General features: G+C 41.0%; 1 protein-coding gene across 5 annotated transcripts in view; it reads left to right on the forward strand.

Moving 5' to 3' along the window:
* Positions 1–20,835, forward strand: part of FAM53A (family with sequence similarity 53 member A) — a 195,883-nt gene that overhangs the window by 76,807 nt on the left and 98,241 nt on the right. For 3 of the 5 annotated variants that reach the window (XM_033951121.1, XM_033951143.1, XM_033951111.1), the window contains one exon: positions 8,509–9,299. In XM_033951121.1, coding sequence (XP_033807012.1) covers positions 8,509–9,299 — 791 coding nt within the window. The remainder of the gene's footprint in view (positions 1–8,508; positions 9,300–20,835) is intronic. The other 2 variants (XM_033951151.1, XM_033951132.1) reach the window with 1 other exon arrangement.

Below are 20,835 nucleotides of genomic sequence, written 5' to 3' on the forward strand. Positions count from 1 at the left end.
CTAAACAACTGACCTGCTCTTCTCTCTCTCCTCAATAACGGTCCTCCTGACCTCTTACCCTTTTCCTCTCTCCCCTCTTAAGTCCGCATAGAACTCTTGGTTCTGTGATATACATAAACTGTTGTTATTATCATATCGTAATTTTCGCTGTACTTTTTGAATTGCACGGCCTTCTCCTAACAGGCCCACTTGGGAAATTTCTTCCAATCTGTATACCTTATACTCTCGCTCAGCAAATTGTATATCTATAATTTTGCTTCCTTAATGTTTCTGCACTCTGTATTTCCTCTGACTTTCTGCATTGTAACTCGCTGAATGTCCAGCTCTCTTGATTGTAAACCACCTAGAAGTCGCAAGATTGTGGCGGTATAGAAAAATAAAGTTATAGAAGAATAAAGTTATGCTACATCAATAGTAACAGCAATTAGGGAATTCTATAGGAAACATGAACTTGACCTGAATAAAATGGTTATGTTCACCTCCTGATGGTGCCTCTGTTTGTTGGGCAAAATAGATGGTGTTGCAGCACAGCTGAGAAAAGACATTCCACATTTAGTGCAGCAACATTGTGTTGCACATCTGGAAGATTTGGGACTTTCTGATTCAAGGAAAGAAGAAAAATTGATGAAAGAAGTAGAAACTGTAATGAGAACTTTGTACACGGTGTTCTGTCGGACTTCTACTAAATGATGCAAATTTCAAGAAATAGCAGATGCATCTGAATGTGAATCAATTGCTTTCAGACCTCTGAATGAAGTGCGCTGGTTATCTAGACACTTTGCACTTAAAGCAATTATTCGAAATTATGATCCCCTGTTAAAATATTTTGAAGAAGATAAAGATAATAATCCTATTGCAAAGTACTGCTATAAGAAGCTGAACAATTTCATATTACACTTGAAGTTTTGAATGATGTCTTATCAGAACTGGCTTCCTTAACCATGGCATTTCAAAAACGTGGTTTGACACCATTGGAAGCTTATCATCTTGCACAGGGTAAATTGAACAAACTTCGAATGCAATTATTAGGCGACAAGGTTAAGTGGAGTGATAAAGTCAACGGTCTTCTTGACAACAGGATGAGGTCTGGAGAAAAAGTTTCAGTGGATACTAATTTCATATCAACCTTCATCAACATCCTATGTTTGCATCTGGGTGAAAGATTTCCTGAAAATGAAGTTAAGGAATGGTCTGTCTGCTTTTGACTGTACAGCAATATCATTACATTACATTACATTACATTACATAAGTGATTTCTATTCCGCTTGTGCCTTGCGGTTCTAAGCGGATTACAAGTTAGAAGACTGGACATTTCCAGTAGCATTGCAGTACATATAAACAAGAATGCGTTAAGTTACAATTGTTGTTCTGGACTTTTCCAGGATAAATTGGTAGTAGATAGTAGATAGTGATAGGTTGTTTAGACGAATAGAGATAATATTGTCCGGATTCTGTTGTTTAGACGAGTAGAGATAATACTGTTCGGATTCGGGTGTTGCTGGTGGTGGTGTTTGGGTAGTCATGAGAGCATTATCTTAAACTTTTGTGAGGTTATGATGATGGGAAGTGTTTTTTGAAGAGATGAGTTTTGATTTCTTTTCGGAATGCTTTAATGTCTATTGATTTGGTCAGTAGATTGGTGATGGTAGTATCGATCTTTGCTGCCTGTGTCGCTAAAAGGCTGTCATATAGTTTCTTTCGTCGTGTTCCTTTGAGAGGGGGGTGAGTGAATAGGCTCTGGGTTCTCCTTGATCTGTGTGAGAGGTTACGGTGTAGTCTGTTGTTTAGGTAGCTGGGTGCTGTTCCATGTATTACCTTGTATAGTAGACAGTAGAATTTGAACTGAGATCTTGCTTTTATTGGTAGCCAGTGTGAGTCTAAGTATGCTTTGGTGATGTGGTCGTATTTGCCTAGTGAGTAGATGATTCTGAGGGCTGTGTTCTGAACTGTCTGTAGTTGTTTTATCATGTAATTTGGGCATGATAGGTATAGGCTGTTACAGTAATCTACAATACTCAGTACTAGGGATTGTACTAATATCTTGTATTGATCTTTGTTGAAGAATTTTCTTATTTTTCTTAGGTTACGTATTGTGAAGAATGCTCTTTGGATGATTTTGTGGATTTGAGACTGCATTGTGCAATTTCTGTCTAGTAGGATTCCCAGGATTTTGAGTGTGCTTTGCATTGGGTACTTGATTGTGTTTACTTCTAGTTCTGTGAGAGATGGTTTTTTTTCCCTTTCCAGTAGTAGGAATTTAGTTTTTTCCGAGTTCAGTTTTAGTTTATGACTTGACATCCATTTTTCTACCGTTTCCATTATCATTTTCAGGTAGTTTGTGGATAAGGGGTCTTGAATATTAAAGGGGAGGAGGATAGTTATATCATCTGCGTAGCTGAATGATACTGTGTTTAGGGCGTCTAGGGTTATGCCTAGGGATGCTATGAAGAGGTTAAATAATATGGGTGATAATGGTGATCCTTGTGGTACTCCACATGGGTTTGACCATGGGTCGGATATGTGCTCTTTTGATTTGACTTTGTATGTTCGTGTTTTGAGGAAGCTTTGGAACCATTTGTGAACATTACCTGAAATTCCTATTGCGTCTAATATCTGGAGTAGTGTGTGATGGTCAACTAGGTCGAATGCCGCAGAGAGATCGAGTTGAATGAGAAGCAGCTTGTTTCCTTTGCTGAGGTGTTGTCGGGCAATGTCTAATAGTGATACCAATAGAGTTTCTGTGCTGTGGTTGGATCTGAATCCAGATTGTGATGGATGTAGTATGTGATGGTCTTCAAGGTAGTTGGAGAGGTGTTGTGCGACAAGGCCTTCTGTTATTTTAATGTATAGAGGGATTGAAGCGATTGGTCTATAGTTTGCAGGATTATCTATAGGACCTTTGGGATCTTTTAGGATAGGTGTAATTATGATTTCTCCTAATTCCGGTGGGAAATGACCTTCACTTAGTGTTGTTTGAAGCCATAGTGTGAGGCTAGCTTTAAATTTGGTGGAAGCTGTTGCTAGTAAGTATGAGGGACAGTTGTTCAAGTCACATGAGGATTTGCTGTATTTTTTGTAAAGCCTGTTCAAGTCTGACCATTGTATCTTTGGGAAGTTTGTCCATATCCTGTCTGCTGGGATTGCTTCATCTGTTTTGGGATTAATTCGTATTTCTTCTATGTTGATTCTTGAATTGTTGAATGTGGATCTGGTTGTGATGATTTTGCGTTTGAAGTGATCCGCTAATTGGGTGGCTGTGGGGGTTTGGTTTCCTTGGGTGGCGAGAAATGGTTTGGTATCGGTGAGATTTCTTAAGATGTCAAAAAGTATTCTTGTGTCTGGTTTTTCTGTGCTGATGAGTTTGGAGTAGTAGTTTTTTCGTTTTTCCTTCAGTTTGGTATTGTATTGTTTGATTAGGATTTTCCATTCATCTTTGATGTTGTTGTGTTTTTGTTTTTTCCATGACCTTTCTAATTGTCTGCATTTTCTTTTTAGTTGTAGAAGTTCGTTGTCGAACCATTTATTAGATGGTCTGTCTATTTTGTTTTTGTTTTTTATTGGAGCAAGTTCGTTTAGTGTGGATTCACTGAGGGTCCTCCAGCTGTTTATGAATTCTTTGGGGTTGTTGGGGTTGATTTCGGGGTCGACTGTGTTCCAGAATGTGTGAGGTTCGATTTTCGGTCTGAATTTGATGAGTGTTTTCTTTGGGGTGGGTTTGTTGTTATTTTGAGCCCAATTGATAGTGAATGAATATTTGAAATGGTCTGACCATAGAGTAGGGTGCCAGGACCCGTTTGAGATGTAGATGTTTTGTGTGTTTTGATTTGGAGATGAGTAAGCTGCTATATCAAGTTGATGACCTTTTTCGTGTGTGGGTTCTGGGTTGAGAATTTGATAGGATAAAGTGTTGAGGTATGAGAGTATATCTGTTGTTTGTTTGGATGATTGATCTTCTAAGTGGAGATTTAAGTCTCCGAGGATCAAGTTATGTGTGGAGGAGAGTGAGTTCTGGAAGATGAATTCTTCAAGTTCTTGTTTTGAAGTATTCCATTTACCTGGTGTAATGTAGCAAATAAGACAGTTCAGATTTCCATTGAGTGATTTGTCAGATATTTGGCAGGCTAGCAGATCAAGATAAGGGGTGGAGTGCTTGGTTAGTACGTCGATGTTGAGATTGTTTTTTGTTATGATTGCTAGACCTCCTCCTCTTCTGTTTTCTCGACATACTACTTCAAGTTTATATCCTTTGGGGCAGAATTCTGTGATGCTTGGATCTGACTCAGAGGTGAGCCATGTTTCGGTTAGGAAGAGACAGCCTAGATTGTCTTTGGTCAGCCAATCTTTGATTAATTCTGCCTTTGGGCTTACGGATCTGATGTTCATATATGCGCAAGCAATTGTAGTGTATTTTGTGGTTGGTGTAGTGGTTGTATTGATGATAGTTCTTGGTGAGGTTTGGTATTTTTGTGTGTTTGAGTTAGGTTTTGGTGGGGGTCTTTTTCCCCAGATGGTGGGGATGCTGGCTTGGCTGGATAGTGGGCATGGAGTTAGTGTTCTAGTGGTATGCAGTTTTCTGGTATGTTGAACAGGTCTGTGTGTTGTTGTTAGGATAGGGATGGTTTGTATTTGGTAGCCTGTGGTTTTCCATTTTGCTATAAATGTGGCAATTAGTATGAGGGCAAGAATGAGGTTGTGTGTACGCAGTGCCATTTTTTTTTTTTTTTTTTTTAAATTTGTGAGTATTGCGGTTTGGTAGTTATTTGAGTTGGTTGTGAGAGTGGATGTATGGGTTGTGTTCAGAATTCGCTGGAGAGGTGGTTTGAGAGGCAGGGGCTCTAATAGAGAGCAGAGTCCTCCTGTTTGCACGGCGTCAGACGGAGGAAGGAGGGACAAGATGGCAGAGACTTCCTCCTTCCTCTGCCTAGGAAGTCGCTGGGTGGGGGAGGATTTCGGTGGCCCTCGAGGGCTGAAGAAAAAGTCCGACTCAGAAGTCGGTCTGCGTTCGGTGATCCGCGGTTGCTGGAGCGGCAGGGGCTCTAAGGGAGAGCAGAGTCCTCCTGCTTGCACGGCGTCGGGCGGAGGAAGGAGGGACAAGATGGCAGAAACTTCCTCCTTCCTCTGCCTAGGAAGTCGCTGCGGGGAGAGGCTTTCGGTGGCCCTCAAGGGCTGAAGAAGAAAAATCCGACTCAAAAGTCGGGCTGCGTCGGCGATCCCCGGTGGCTGGAGAGGCAGGGGCTCTAAGGGAGAGCAGAGTCCTCCTGCTTGCACGGCGTCGGGCGGAGGAAGGATGGACAAGATGGCAGAAACTTCCTCCTTCCTCTGCCTAGGAAGTCGCTGCGGGGAGAGGCTTTCGGTGGCCCTCAAGGGCTGAAGAAGAAAAATCCGACTCAAAAGTCGGGCTGCGTCGGCGATCCCCGGTGGCTGGAGAGGCAGGGGCTCTAAGGGAGAGCAGAGTCCTCCTGCTTGCACGGCGTCGGGCGGAGGAAGGAGGGACAAGATGGCAGAAACTTCCTTCACCACCCTTGATGCTGGCATTGGCACAAAAAGTATTTCAGCAAAAGTTCTGACAGCATTCCTATAGATGTTACAGCAGGCAGCTAAAGATGGAATCCTAATAAACAGACTTTTACACTCAGTGGCGCAACTTTGACTTCGGAAATGGACATACCAGATCTCTTTGCTTAAAGTATAAACAATTTCTTCCAGAGGAAAGTGTTATTATTCAGCAATACAATGACTTTAAATTCCTTGCTGCAGAAAAATCAAAAGCAATCTGATAAACTGCTTTCCAGATATGATGAAATTTGCATTTCAGAATGATCAATTTGCAGATTTAGCAAAATTGATGGACATTGGTGCCACATTCTTAGCATCTAGTTCAGATTGTGAGTGTGGTTTTAGTCTAATGAACAATTTGAAGACTAAACAAAGGAATCGTTTACATTTAGAGCATTTGGAAATGCTGATGCGTGTTGAGTCACCTTCAAGATGGAGGCTCAACAGATCTTGACAGAATTTATTCGGACTGGATAAATATGAAAGATCACAGGGAAAAACTTTGAAAACTAAATTGCTGTTATTTTCTAAATTTTAAGTATAAAGTACAATGATACATAGAAACATAGAAAGATGACGGCAGAAAAGGGCTATAGCCCATCAAGTCTGCCCACTCTACTGTTCCACCCCATTAAGTCAGAGTGCTGCTCGACCCATGTAGAGATCCACGTGGATGTCCCATTTATTCTTAAAGTCGAGCACGCTAGTGGCCTTGATCACCTGCACCGGTAGTTTGTTCCAGTGATCCACCACCCTTTCTGTAAAGAAATACTTCCTGGTGTCACCACCAAACCATACCTTATTTATAGGTAGTGCTCAATGAAACATTTCAATGAAACATAATTTATGTTTATTGAAATGAGACTTTATATTACATAAAGTGTAACTAAAATTACATTGTGTTTTCGTTAATTCAGACTAAACTCAAAGACCTGCCCATAAATGCCCATAACTGAACTCTGGCAATCATTTTTATAGCGCACACAAATTTAGTTTTTCTTTAAAATACGCACAGATGAAATTTTTTGCGCACACAGCCTATGAAAAATTAGAGGGAACATTGGTCGCAAGTGTTTTATATCGCATGTCTTCAGGTGGTAGCAATGAGTCAGCATGGGGCCTGTGTTCTAGGAGTTGTTCAAAGCAGTCTTGCCATTTGCATTGGTTTCACTGATATCTGGAGATCTAAAGGAAGGAGCAAAGTGTTTCAGGACCTGTGAGCTCAAGATCCTGCATTGTTCCTTTTTGCTGCTTGGAGATCACTATTAAATGCATAACCAGCCATGAGGGAAGAACTGGGCTGAGTTGATTATGTTTTTTTGGCTGGCGATAGGGGTAGTGGAGGGGAAGAGCTGGCCTGAGTGATGGGCTGGTCCAGTGGAGATTGCAATTATATCATCTCACTTGCTGTTGAGCTTATCTGGGGGCTTCGTTTATAGGGATTCATATGAAGAGAAGATTTGAAGCAGGGGGGACCAGCTATAGAGTGGTTGATCATTGGAACAAGCTTCCAGTGCAGGTGATCGAGGCAGACTGCGTGCCAGACTTTAAGAATAAATGGGATACCCATGTGGGATCCCTACGAGGGTCAAGATAAGGAAATTGGGTCATTAGGGCATAGACAGGGGGTGGGTAAGCAGAGTGCGCAGACTTGATGGGCTGTAGCCCTTTTCTGTCGTCATCTTATATGTTTCTATATAAATTGGGCGAGTATACAATTTATAGGAGACTATAAGAGGAGTTGGGGAGGAACATTGTGTGTGGGAAGGGAATTAGAAAAAAAAAAAAAAAAGGATGAGGTGAGGATGAGAGAAGAAATGAAGAAATGGGAGGTGAATGGGTCAATAGGACCATCAGGGAGGGGTGGGAGGGAGTTAAAGGTTCCAGGGAGATTGAAAGGGGTTAGAGGGGGCCAGAAGGAATGAAAAAGGAAGAGTCATTGGGGAGGATGGGTGAGAGGAAACAAGAGGATCAGCTAGAACAGTGGTTCCTAACCCTATCCTGGAGGACCCTCAGGCCAGTCGGGTTTTCAGGATAGTTCTAATGAATATGCATGAGAGAGATCTGCATTTAATGGAGATGCCAGGCATGCAAATCTGCTTCATGCATATTCATTAGGTCTATCCTGAAAACCCAACTGGCCTGGGGGTCCTCCAGGACAGGGTTGGGAACCACTGAGCTAGAAAGGAGTTGTTGAGAAAAACCATCAGCCAAAGGATGAAATACAATCTTGCCAATTTGTCATAATGGTAGGTTGTGCAAGTTTAAGTTCTAAAAAAGGATCATGGCTATAAATTTGGAAGTCCTGACCTAATCTGTCCTTGAGTTTTTAGCTCTTACTCTTTATTCACATGGAGCCGTGCTTTCACATAACCTGCTTCTAGTATTCACACTAGTAGTATACCGAAAATCCTGCTGTCGCTCATGTCTAACAAGTAATGGGCAATGATTGTGTTATGTACCTATTCAAACAGCATAAGCAAAATGTTCAGAGCTTTTACAGAAAGCTAACAATACAGGCTTAGCTTGTAAAAAGCATAGTTAATTTCAACATTATAAAATATAATGCCTTTTATGTACAGTGTTACTCAAATAGTATATAAGTGGTATAATTTCTTTAGATGTTTATTTGCAAACTCTCCATGATGTGGACTTTAGAAATAATATTTTCTTTAATTGCTATTGGAATGCATTTTTGTACTTGTACTTTTCTTTTTCTTTTCTTGTATATGCATACTTGATATGCATATAAAAATAATTGAAATTAGAAAAAATATATAAGGTTCTTGCTACCCAAATTTTACATCTCAGGTTTGAGCATAGGAAGATTCTTATTTTCTTAACATGCTGAGCATTTTCAATCATATGCTGTTTGTAAAATATATGTAACTATTCACATTGCAAAAGTGTAGATTAATTGATCCAAGTTTTTATTTTTAATTTTTTTCATAGAAGAGAGCCCATGGAAAGACTCAAACAGAAGTTGCCCAATCAGGGCTCAAGGAAACAAGAATCTGGCTTTTACTTTCCCATCATGCCTTTTTAGTGCCCATACAGTGAACAGTGTAAGTCTGCAATGGCAGGAGTCGTCACAAGGTGCATGGATCAGCGAACTAAACTTTAACGACAACCTGGGCCAACCACTGGCACCACCCACCAAACGGCACTGCAGGTCCCTGTCAGAGCCTGATGAATTGGCTCGCTGTCGGTCACCGTGGAAGCCAGCTGGTTCCAAAGTCTGGACTCCTGTGTCCAAAAGGCGATGCAATAGTGGTGGTAGCACCACTCTACAGCGCTGCAACAGCCATGGGAGTGCCACCCTACAGAGAAGCACAAGTATCAGCCTTCCCCAGAACATGTTATCTTTAAACAATAACATGTATCCTATCACCAGCCTGAACACATCGCCTGTTCCTAGACCTTCATCTGCCAGCAGTGGCTTTGTGGACAGCAGTGAGGGTAGCACAAACTCAAGCATACATTGGAATTGTGCAGGACAATGTGATTTTAACCCACGCCGTCGCCTCTCTCTCTCACAGGAGCACATTATCGAGGTGGGGAACCACTTGCCTTCAGCTAACAGCACTCCCACCTCCACCCCAGAGCTGAGCCGGCGACAGGGCCTGCTAAGATGCCGCTCACAGCCCTGTGTGCTCAATGAGAAGAAAAGTCGGCTAAAGCGCCGGCGGGAAGATGATGTGCGGTGGAATCGTCCTTCCTTAGATTTTCTTAAAATGACACGGGTAAGGATTTACTAGCTTTGACAGACCAAGGAAAAGCCCTTTTGCTCTAGAGCTGTTTCTAACTTGCAATGATTTTATGTTAAATCTAATCACATTAGATCACGCATTCGTATCAAAGGAAGATTTTCTTATATAGGTGACTGTTTTGCAGCAAGTAGTTGGGATTGTTTAAAGCTGTCCACTTCATACCCTGTTGAGAGTTGTTTAGCTTGAACGTATAAGTCTTGATTGTGACATTTTGCTAAACAAGATGGCACTTTTTTATTTTTTTGAAAATTAGCTTGGGCTATTCAGTACCCCTTGAAGCAGAGCTGATGATTCTTACTGAAATTTGAAATAATGCTTGTGTTCAAAAAAATAGATGAATTCTCTCTTGCAGAATACTGGGTAATAAAACAACAGAAGTTGGGTTCTTCACTATATTAGTTTGCCTGTACTTTTGATTCTGTTGCTTCCTTTTAATCATAGTTCTACTTATTCTTTCATTGTTCTTATATTTTTAATTATTTGGGCATAAGCATGCCTTGTAGCTACACCCCATTTTTCAGACTTTTATTTTCAAAGTCAGCTTTCTTGCAGTTAATGCTATACCTTTGTAATGTGTCTGTGGAGTTTTGATTCATGACAGCAAAGCAGTACTACAGTTTACTACATAGAAACAGATCCTGAGGGTAGAAAAGGCATAGGATTTATAATAATAATAATAACTTAATTTTTCTATACCGCCATAATCTTGCGACTTCTAGGCGGTTTACAATGAAGATAAGCTGTACAATCAGCGAATTACAGAGTATAGATAGAAATGAGAACATTCAGCGGTCAGTGAATTAGAAGGTGCCAAATGGTTAGGAGAAAGAATTATTGAAAAGAGTTAACTTAATTTTCATATTACATTGAAAAACATTGGGCATCAGCAGGAAGCTGGGTACAATTGTGAGGAGGACATAATAGCAGACAGAGAATATGGGGTTCCTATTGAGAGGAATGAAGGAATTCGGGTGATGTGAGGTAGCTTTGATCGTGTAGGGAAAAATCTGGCTAGGACATGAATTTCTTAAATAAGGTGGTTTTTAATTCTTTCCGAAAGACACTGTAGGTCAGTCTAGCTGCATCAGTGAGGTAGCCTAGCCAAGTTTGCTGTCTACCAGCTTGGAACTTGAATGTTCTGTCTAGGAAGGTTCGATATCTGCAGCCTGTGATTTTCGGGTATGTAAAGAGGTTGCGGTTTGTGTTTATCTAGTGTGCCCATCCATATTAGCTGCTCAGCTGTAAAACCCTTCCTTTGCTTTAGATCTTTTGCTTGTCCCAAATGTTCTTGAATTCTGATATATAGTCCTTGTCAAGAGAATGACACGGCGACAAATTTGTCCCAGTTCCCACAGGAACTCCATTTCCCATTCTCAACCCCGTGAGTTTTGTTGCTGTCTGTGTCCCTGTCCCTGCTCCATTCCTGTAGGCTCTGCCTTAACCACACAAAGCTCGAACAGTTATGATTTTAAAGTATTCGAGGCTTGTGCAGATGAGGATGGAGCTCTTAGGAATGGGGCAGGGACAGGAAAAGAACTCGCCGTGATGTGAAAATGAGTTCCCATGGGGATGGAGAAAAATGTGTCCCCATGTCATTTTCTTGTCTCCACCACCTCTAGAGGAACATTTATCACCCTTTCTGTAAAACAAATAAAAATTTGCTTAAATTACTTCTTTTTCCTACCCCTTTTCATCTTCATCTTGTAAGTCTTTGTTGATAAACATCTTTTCCATTGGAAGAGACTTATTTTCTGTTCATTTACATCTTGGGAGTACAGTATTTAAATGTTATATATCAGTGAATCGCAAACTTTGTGCCGCAGTGAGATTCAAAGTGTGCTGCGAGACGTGAGGAGGAGAGTCACCAGCTGACTGCCTCCAAGATGTGCCTCTCGCGGAGAGTGGCATGTCCTGTAGACAGTCAGCTGGCACCTGTGCCTCTCCTCCTCCCCAGCACCTGTACTCCTCTTTGCACCTGTCCTGTTGATACCCCCTGCCGGCTCAGGGCCCCATCTGCAGCGCTTTTGCGCTTGCGTAGATGTCAACGTGATGACATCATGTGTGCCCGTGACATCATCGCATCGACGTCCATACACTTGTGGGTGCCATCGAACCGCGGTCACCTGTTTAGTGTGCTGTGGTTGGAAATAGTTTGCGAGACATTATTGTATATCCTCAATCCTGTCTTTCATCTGCTATATATGTTTAGATCTGTGAGTCTGTTTCAAGTGCTTTTTGATTAAGTCAGTGTACCATTTTAGTAGGTGCCTTCTGGACTGACTATATGGGGTTATATCTTTTTGAAGTATGATCTCCAGAATACACTTCCCCCTCCAAATCCGCGGTTTCAGCATTGCGATATTTAAACAAAAAAAAAAAATTAATTTTTCAGGTTATTTTAAGCCCTATAAGCCCCTCTTAAGCCTTACCTGGTGGTCTAGCGGGTTTTTGGGGCAGGAGCAATCTTCCCACACTCCTGCCCCGTGCAGATCGCTCATAGGAAATGGCTGCCTTGAGCTCCTGTACTCTCTCGAGACTACGATGGGAGCTCAAGACAGCCATTTCCTATGAGCGATCTGCACGGGGCAGGAGCGTGGGAAGATCGCTCCTGCCCGAAAACCCGCTAGACCACCAGGTAAAGCTTAAGGGGGGCTTACAGGGCTTAAAATAGCCTGGCGGTTAGAGGCAGAACTGGCCCGAATATTATTTGCAGTTTTTTAATATTCGCGGGCGAGCTCTGCTCCTAACCCCCGTGGATACGGAGGGAGAAGTGTTGTATGTAAGAAAAGATCTTGCCAGAGACTTACATAGAGACAATATAAATTCCTTTTTCCTGCTGGCCATTCCTCTCTATCCATCCTCTCTGGCCTTTGTAGTCACTACATATGTTAGCACCTTAATATAATCACCTGATAAGTCTTAGATTCTTGTTTTGTGCACTGAAGAACTAGAACTTCAACCCCCTATCCTCTCCCTGAATGCCTGACCCTACATTTTAAAACATTAATTCTGAGCTGCCAAACTATAATATCCTCAAGCTTTTCTAGATCTCCACATGTTATCTACACCTTCCAGTGTGTCTACTCCATTGCAGATTTCTGTGGCTCGCAACTGGTAAACACCCCTTTCCTAAGTGTGATCTCCATTTGCCACCAACCTTTGCCCTCTCCTATCCACCAGTCACTTTAGAACCCATGCCAAGGACACTCATTTAAAAGTTGCCTAAGTGGAACAATATCAGCAGATTTGGTGAGAAACCAAGTACATCTATTGATGTCCTTGGATCCATCTCTGCTACTATTTGTCATTTCTATAGTGCTGCTAGACGTATGGAGTACTGTACATTAGAAATATTCAAAAGACAGTCCCTGCTCAGTAGAGTTTATAATCTAATCAACAGACAAACAGGAAAAGTAGGGGGTTAGAGAGTTTCTCAGGCATGGTTACTTTACAAGTGAGTGGGGGTTAGGAGTTAAACACAGCCTCGAAAAGGTGGGCTTTTAGTCTGGATTTGAATACTGCCAGGGATGGAGCTTGATGTACTGACTCAGGCAGTCTGTTCCAGGAGTATGGTGCAACAGGGGAGAAGAAACATAGTTTGGAGTTGGCAGTAGAGGAGAAAGGTACAGATAAGAGACACTTGCTTGATGAACAGAGTTCTCAGGGAGGAGTATAGGGAGAGATAAGAGAGGAGAGATATAGAGGAGCTGCAGAGTGAATGCACTTATAAGTCAATCACTGTATGTGGTAATGGATAGGGAGCCAATAAAGTGACTTGAGGAGAGGATGATATGTGCATGGCAGCTCTCATCTCATATCTCTTGTCACTCAGCCAAAGAAAAGGATCAGCTTTCTCTGATAAGTCATTCTGTCAATAAAAAATCTGTTGTTTCCTGTAATCCACATTATTAGCAATGATTTTATTATTTTACTCACTAGACCAGTGGTTCCCTAACCCTGTCCTGGAGGACCACCAGGGCAGTTGGGTTTTTGGGATAGCCCTAATGAATATGCATGGGACAGATATGCATGCCTCCATTATATGCAAATCTTTCTCATGCATATACATTAGGGCTGTCCCAAAAACTCAACTGGCCTGATGGTCCTCTAGGACAGGGTTGGGAACCACTGCACTAAACTACCTTGCCAGTCATTTTCTTGCACTTTTGTGAGTGGTAATACCATTCACCCATCTCCAGTCCTATAGAACCACTCATGAATCTAGTGAAGCATTGAAAGGGTTTTAGTATCACTTAGTATAGTGCTGCCAGAACTTCCCTAATTTCCATTAACACATTCAGTGAATCTTGTCCAAAACCTTGCCTCCAGTACTTTCACTGTATGGTACCTACCGCTCCATTTTATATGGTTAATAGATTCTCTCTAGCATCGTATAAAAATAGCAGAAAGTCTCATGCCCTATTCACCTTTCCGTCAGTACAGGGCTGTAAAAGTAAGAAATTTCTGGACCATACTTTAGCATTCCAAGCAGCTTCACACGACAGATAATTTTGATTGTTATTGCTTGGAGCTTGTTCTTATAAATATTTCAGAACTCAACTGAAAACTTATCTCTTTTCAAAATACTTGGTCAAATAATTTTTTTTTGTCCATAAATTGTTTTTAGTTTATAATCTTTTGTAAACTGCATAGAACTCATGGTTATGCGGTTAAAAAGTATGATATGATGTTATGTTATGTTATGTAATTATAAATTTTCTTTGTCCATTTACTCTTGCTCTGCATGGCCTTGGGCAAATTTCTTTAAAAAGGCGGTAAATCTTAATTGCTTTTAGCTTAGCCAGCTTCTCATGAATAGTCTTCTGAAAATTGTTTTTCTACCTCCCCTTTCATTCCTATTTTTGGTGGATTTTCTTGTGTTCTGCTCTCCAAACCTTCCACATTGAATGCAGAACAGAAATATTAAGCAATTCTGCTTTTCCCTTTTTTGATTCCTTCACCTCATCTCTGAGCGCCACAGTAATATCTAGGGTCTTGTTCCTCTTATTAGCATATTCTGCTTCTGTCTTTGCTCTCCTGACTACTTTCCCAGCTTCTCTAACCTTTTCCAGATGTCAGGCTTCATTTTCCTATGATCTCTTATATGTCTAATCTTTTTAGCCTATGCAGCTGCTACTTTAGTAAACTACAGTAGCCTCTCTTTTTCTCTTACCTTTAATTGTTTAAACTCTTAACAAGGGTTTAAAGCCCTTACATTATCTTGTTTGTTTTGCCCAAAGCCTTTCTGATTCCTTGTGACTTTTTAAGATATTCCCTCAACTTAAGAAAGATTTTCTGAAGTCTTGAACTTTTGATGTTGAATGAACCATTGCTTCTTGTATTCTAATACTGAACCACTCCATCCAGGGATCTGTGGATCCAAGATGTTCATCTACTGTATCAGAAAAACTCCCCTTTTTCTAAGCACAAGGTCCATTACTAGGATGATCAGTAGTCTTCATCATGCATGAATAGATATGGGAGCAGACTTAAAGATTTCAGTATATCATTTGGAAGAAAGGGGAGATATAATGGACATTTAAAATACCTATGTGGCATAAATACACAGGAGGTGAACCTCTTTCGATTGAAAGGAAGCTCTGCGATGAGGGGGCATAAGGTGAAGATGAACTGGAGCAGACAGGAGTAACCTGAGGAAATCCATCTTCACAGAAAGGGTGGTAAACAAGTGGAATGACAAATTTAGAGCAAATAACAAGGTAGTCTGTTGATAATTTAAAGCGTATTTCTCTCCGCTGTTTTGTTGAAGTTATTGATACTACACAAGGTCAGCTGTGAAAGAGGTCAAAGTTTGAGCCTTATATTTGTATATCTGAACCTTGGCTAACTGCAGAAGTGGGTTATCTACCCACTTAAAATATTTTTAAATTGCTTTCCTGGTCTGTGCATAAGATTGACCAAAGCAGTAAACAATGTAAGATATATAACAAAATTTACCGAAAAACATTAAGGCTCCAATACAGTGTAAACATTGGCAAAAAAAGGGGCAATAGTTTTCAACATGAGCTGCCATTTTAGGACAGATTCCAATTTTATACAATGAGACCTAGTTAATAAAAACTAGGGTTAACAATAAAATAGCATGTATTAATGGTAGCCCGTGTTGATAACTACCCCCCCAATCATTTGTGAGATTACTGGAGTGTTTTGATCAGAAGAATATTACAGTGGGAGGGTACACTTGGCATAATTTATACAGTGCCAGCCTCTTAAAGGATATCAATTTAAGGTAAGTGCCACATATGATATATTCCTTAAATGTTCTGAGTTCACGCATGGTCTGCTTTCTAGTGAGCAGGCAAATATGCTTTTGGACAATGAGAATATATTATGAATGTCATGAAACTAAACTCAGCCATTAAGCCATTAACCCTTTCTAGGAAAGTGGTTTTCAAAGCATAGCACACTCACATTGCCAAGATTACCTGCTTCTTCTCTCCTCCTCATCTTGTTTCTGATTTAGAGAGAGATTTTTTTTTTAAAGTAAGACTATGGGCTCCTTTTACTAAGGTGCGCTAGCGTTTTTAGCGCGCACAAACCATGCGCTAAACGAAAAATACTACCGCAAGCTCTATGGAGGCGTTAGCGTTTAGCGCGCGGGGAATTGTAGCATGCGCTAAAACTGCTAGCGTGCCTTTGTAAAAGGAGCCCTATATATTGTGGGGTTTTTTTTTTTGAAATGTCACTTTTCAAGAAAGAAGACCAGTTTTGCCAGTTTAATGATGTAGCGAGTAAACATAAATGACAGGCCTGGACAAATCTATTCTAGATCAATTTGCTGTCTGCAAAATTTAGGTACTAGGGTGGATCCCAATTAATTCTCCATTGACCTTGATCCTGATCCTTAACCTAATACTCATTGACTGGTAGGAAGAAATCTTTTAAAATTTCTGCTAGCTGGATTAAATTTTAGTTGGCATATGTTGCCAGCATAGGCTGTTGGAAAAGGCTCATGTAGCATGAACCAGCACTTTTCTTGCAGTGATTGGAGGTGGGATATAGGGTGATTAGGTGTGAAGAGGGAGGGGGTTGTAGAGGTTTGCAGATCAAGGAGGAGAGTTAACTTGGATCATGCTTCCTGCAAATAGTTTTTTCACTGGTTTAGGGAGATAACAGCAAATTCTGTGTGCCACAAGGCAATTTCTACTCATATTAATGCCCCAGCACTAAAGGATAGTACTGTATATTAGAAATCTCACATGCTGTTTGTGGGATTCATGCACTTTTCTACAAAATGCACCTTATATTTATGCCCTCACTGAGCATGAGCATACTCTTAATAGCTTCTCACTCACCTAACTCTTCATTGAGCTACTGTGCTTTCAGTATTTATGCCTTTATTAGATAAAATTTCATGGTCTATGCATCGTGGTCACTGCCTCAGGGAGTTGGACCTCTGAAAAAAAGCAATTTTAGGCACCCTGGTGATTTGGCATATGGGATTTCCATAATTGTACTGTATTTACAAAGCATTGCTTATAATTTGAGATTGCTCCGTTACTTACATTAGCTATACTGAAAGATGGCTACTTCAGAGTCTCTCCTATTGTACTGTCCATCTTTCTAAGGGGCCCTTTTACAAAGCTGCAGTAAGCATTAGTGCATGCTTACTGCAGCAAAATATGGTGTATCATGGGGTGCACACAGTAATTTTGCAATGTGTGTATGCTACCCATATGCTAAAAAGAAATAAAATGTATTGTTTGGTGCGGGCGATGTGTCTTTGGAGTGGAGAGTGGGCATGTTCTGTGCTTAGCACAGCTATATTACTGCACACCGACTGATTAGTATGTGCTTGGCGCATGAGCCCTTACTGCCTACATGATGGGTGACGGTAAGGGCTCATGTGCTAATATGTTTGAATGTCCACTTGCTGATGGCAAAACTTAGGGCTCCTTTTACTAAGCCGCGTTAGGGCTTTAACGCGCGGAAAAGTGCGTGCTCCATTGCTGTGCACACTAGACCTTAATGCCAGCATTGAGCTGGCATTAGTTCAAAAAGCGTAGCACGCAATAATTTCCTGCGTGCGCTATAAACGCTAGCGCACCTTAGTAAAAGGAGCCCTTAGTGTGTGAAAAAGGTAAAAGCAAACATTAAAAAATGTCCAAGGAGATGATATCCTTTAATATTGCTCAATTTATTTCAAAAAATGGTTCAAATGTGGTGCAGCAGATGGATGACGACACAGGCTATGTTTTGGCCCACTGCGTCAGGGTCTATTCCACTAAAGTACTCCTTTTTTTGATGTAAGGATTAAAACAAACAGTCAAAACATACCATTGGTCCTTTAATATAAAAGAACCTCTGTGATCTCGACTTCTCATGCCTTGATAAACATGTAAAAATTAACATGTGACCAATAATAATTTTTTAAAAAATTAATAGGAAATCTACCATTTTACCCTAACAGTAAAAATGACCTTAGTGTGCGATAACGACCTGTGTGACGGCATGCTAAGGCCACTTTTTACTGCTGTTTGGTAAAAAGGCCCCTAAATAAACTATTGTTTGGCAGTGCAGAAAGAGGAAAAGTACATTTCTCCAACTATACAATGGATATATAACTTTTAAAGTTTTTTTGTTTTTTTTTTATTTCTGAGCTATAGGTTGTATGTGATGCTGATTGTTTAATTTTAACATTTATGGTTTTGGGAGTCTACAAAATTAATGGCTGAATAGATAAACCACTCATGGCAGTTCCTCCTTTCTAGCTTATACTCCTTAAATATGAGGGGTACTGGTAAGTCCTTGGCTTTGTAAAGAAAACAATGCATTGGAGAGAAAAAAATGTATTTACTCTATATCAAGCTCCACACACTTATGACTTTGTTGTTCTAATTTCTTTAAGCTATCTAAGAAAAATGTTTTGGTTGTTCTGCAAATCACTCGACCATAGCTAATGTGACTTCCCTTGAGGTGTTTGTTGAGGTTAGGAAAGAGGTAGTAGTCCAAAGTGGCCAAATCAGGTGAGTAGGCTGGGAGTTTCAGAACTTCAAAATGAAGATTTGCCAATTTCTGCTGCGTAATGGCCACCTTATGAGGAGTGGCATTGTCTTGAAGAAACTTTTGAAAGCTTGCCTCAGTGTTTGGAGACCAGTTAATAATAATAACTTTATTTTTATATACCGTCATACCACAAACAGTTCTAAGCAGTTTACAAAGGAAGAGACTGTATACAGACAGCGACATTACAGAGAACTTTCGAAATTACATTGGCATGCTAAGTTTAGTCAGGTTTATCTGGAAGTGTTTTGGAAGTACATCAGTTACTGCTTCAGGTACATCAGTTACTGTTTCAGTTACTGCAGTTACATCAGATACTACTTCAGTTTTTCAAGAAGTGCAATCCCACATGGATGGGATGCAAACATACCGGGATATAATCTTTTTAGGAAGGACAGAGATGGTCATAAAGGTGGAGGAGTAACTCTCTATGTAAAGATCAATATCCAAGCGACCGAAATGCAAGGGACCTGGGGAGAGGAAGAAGCGATATGGATTGCTCTGAAAAGAGAAGATGGAACTTCTATCTACGTGGGTGTAGTCTACAGACCTCCGACTCAATCGCAGCAAATTGATAAGGATCTGATTGTGGCTATCCAAAAGTTTGGAAGGAAAGAGGAGGTTCTGCTGTTGGGAGATTTCAACCTGCCGGATGCGGACTGGAATGTTCCGTCTGCGGAATCGGAAAGAAGTAGGGAGATTGTGGATGCCTTTCAAGAGGCTCTGCTCAGACAAATGGTGACGGAACCCACAAGGGAAAAAGCGATATTGGATCTGGTCCTCACAAATGGAGAGAGTATCTCTAATGTTCGAGTGGGTACTCACCTGGGTAGTAGCGATCATCAAACGGTTTGGTTTGATATAACGGCTAAAGTGGAGAGCGGCCGCACGATACTTAAAGTCCTAGATTTCAAACGTACGGACTTTAATGCAATGGGAAAGTACCTGAAGAAAGAGCTGTTAGGATGGGATGACATAAGAGAAGTGGAAAAACAGTGGTCTAAGCTGAAAGGAGCGATAAAAATGGCTACGGACCTTTATGTGAAGAAAATCAATAAAAACAAGAGAAAAAGGAAGCCGATATGGTTCTCCAACCTAGTGGCTGAGAAAATAAAGGCAAAAGAGTTGGCGTTCATGAAATATAAAAAAACCCAAGAAGAGGAGAGCAGAAAGGCCTACAGGGTGAAACTGAAAGAAGCCAAGAGAGAGATACGTTTGGCGAAGGCACAGGCGGAAGAACAAATGGCTAAAAATGTAAAAAAGGGAGATAAAAATTTTTTCTGATATATTAGTGAAAGGAGGAAGATAAAAAAATGGAATTGCTAGGCTAAAAGATGCTGGGAACAAATATGTGGAGAGTGATGAGGAGAAAGCAAATGTGCTAAACAAATACTTCTGTTCTGTGTTCACAGAAGAAAATCCTGGAGAAGGACCGAGATTGTCTGGCAAAGTTACACAAGAAAATGGAGTAGATTCTGCGCCGTTCACGGAGGAGGGTGTTTATGAGCAACTTGAAAAACTGAAGGTGGACAAAGCGATGGGACCAGATGGGATCCATCCCAGGATACTAAGGGAGCTCAGAGAGGTTCTGGCGAGTCCTATTAAAGACTTGTTCAACAAATCTCTGGAGACAGGAGTGATTCCTGGGGATTGGAGGAGAGCGGATGTGGTCCCTATTCATAAAAGTGGTCACAGGGATGAAGCAGGAAACTACAGGCCGGTGAGCCTCACTTCAGTTGTTGGAAAAATAATGAAAGTGTTGCTGAAAGAAAGGATAGTGTATTTCCTTGAATCTAATGGGTTACAGGATCCGAGGCAACATGGCTTTACAAAAGGTAAATCGTGCCAAACGAACCTGATTGAATTTTTTGATTGGGTGACCAGAGAGCTGGATCGAGGACATATGCTAGATGTAATTTACTTGGATTTCAGCAAAGCCTTTGATACAGTTCCTCATAGGAGGCTGTTGAACAAACTTGAAGGACTGAAGTTAGGACCCAAAGTGGTGAACTGGGTCAGAAACTGGCTGTCGACAAATGCCAGAGGGTGGTGGGTAATGGAAGTCGCTTGAAGGAAGGAAAGGTGACTAGTGGAGTCCCTCAGGGTTCGGTGCTGGGGCCAATCCTGTTCAATATGTATGTAAGTGACATTGCTGAAGGGTTAGAAGGAAAAGTGTGCCTTTTTGAAGATGATACCAAGATTTGTAACAGAGTAGACACCGAAGAGGGAGTGGAAAATATGAAAAAGGATCTGCAAAAGTTAGAGGAATGGTCTAATGCCTGGCAACTAAAATTCAATGCAAAAAATGCAGAGTAATGCATTTGGGGATTAATAATAGGAAGGAACCGTATATGCTGGGAGGAGAGAAGCTGATATGCACGGACGGGGAGAGGGACCTTGGGGTGATAGTGTCCGAAGATCTAAAGGCGAAAAAACAGTGTGACAAGGCAGTGGCTGCTGCCAGAAGGATTCTGGGCTGTATAAA

This window comes from Geotrypetes seraphini, chromosome 1, assembly GCF_902459505.1.
Source record: "Geotrypetes seraphini chromosome 1, aGeoSer1.1, whole genome shotgun sequence".
Lineage (NCBI taxonomy): Eukaryota > Metazoa > Chordata > Amphibia > Gymnophiona > Dermophiidae > Geotrypetes > Geotrypetes seraphini.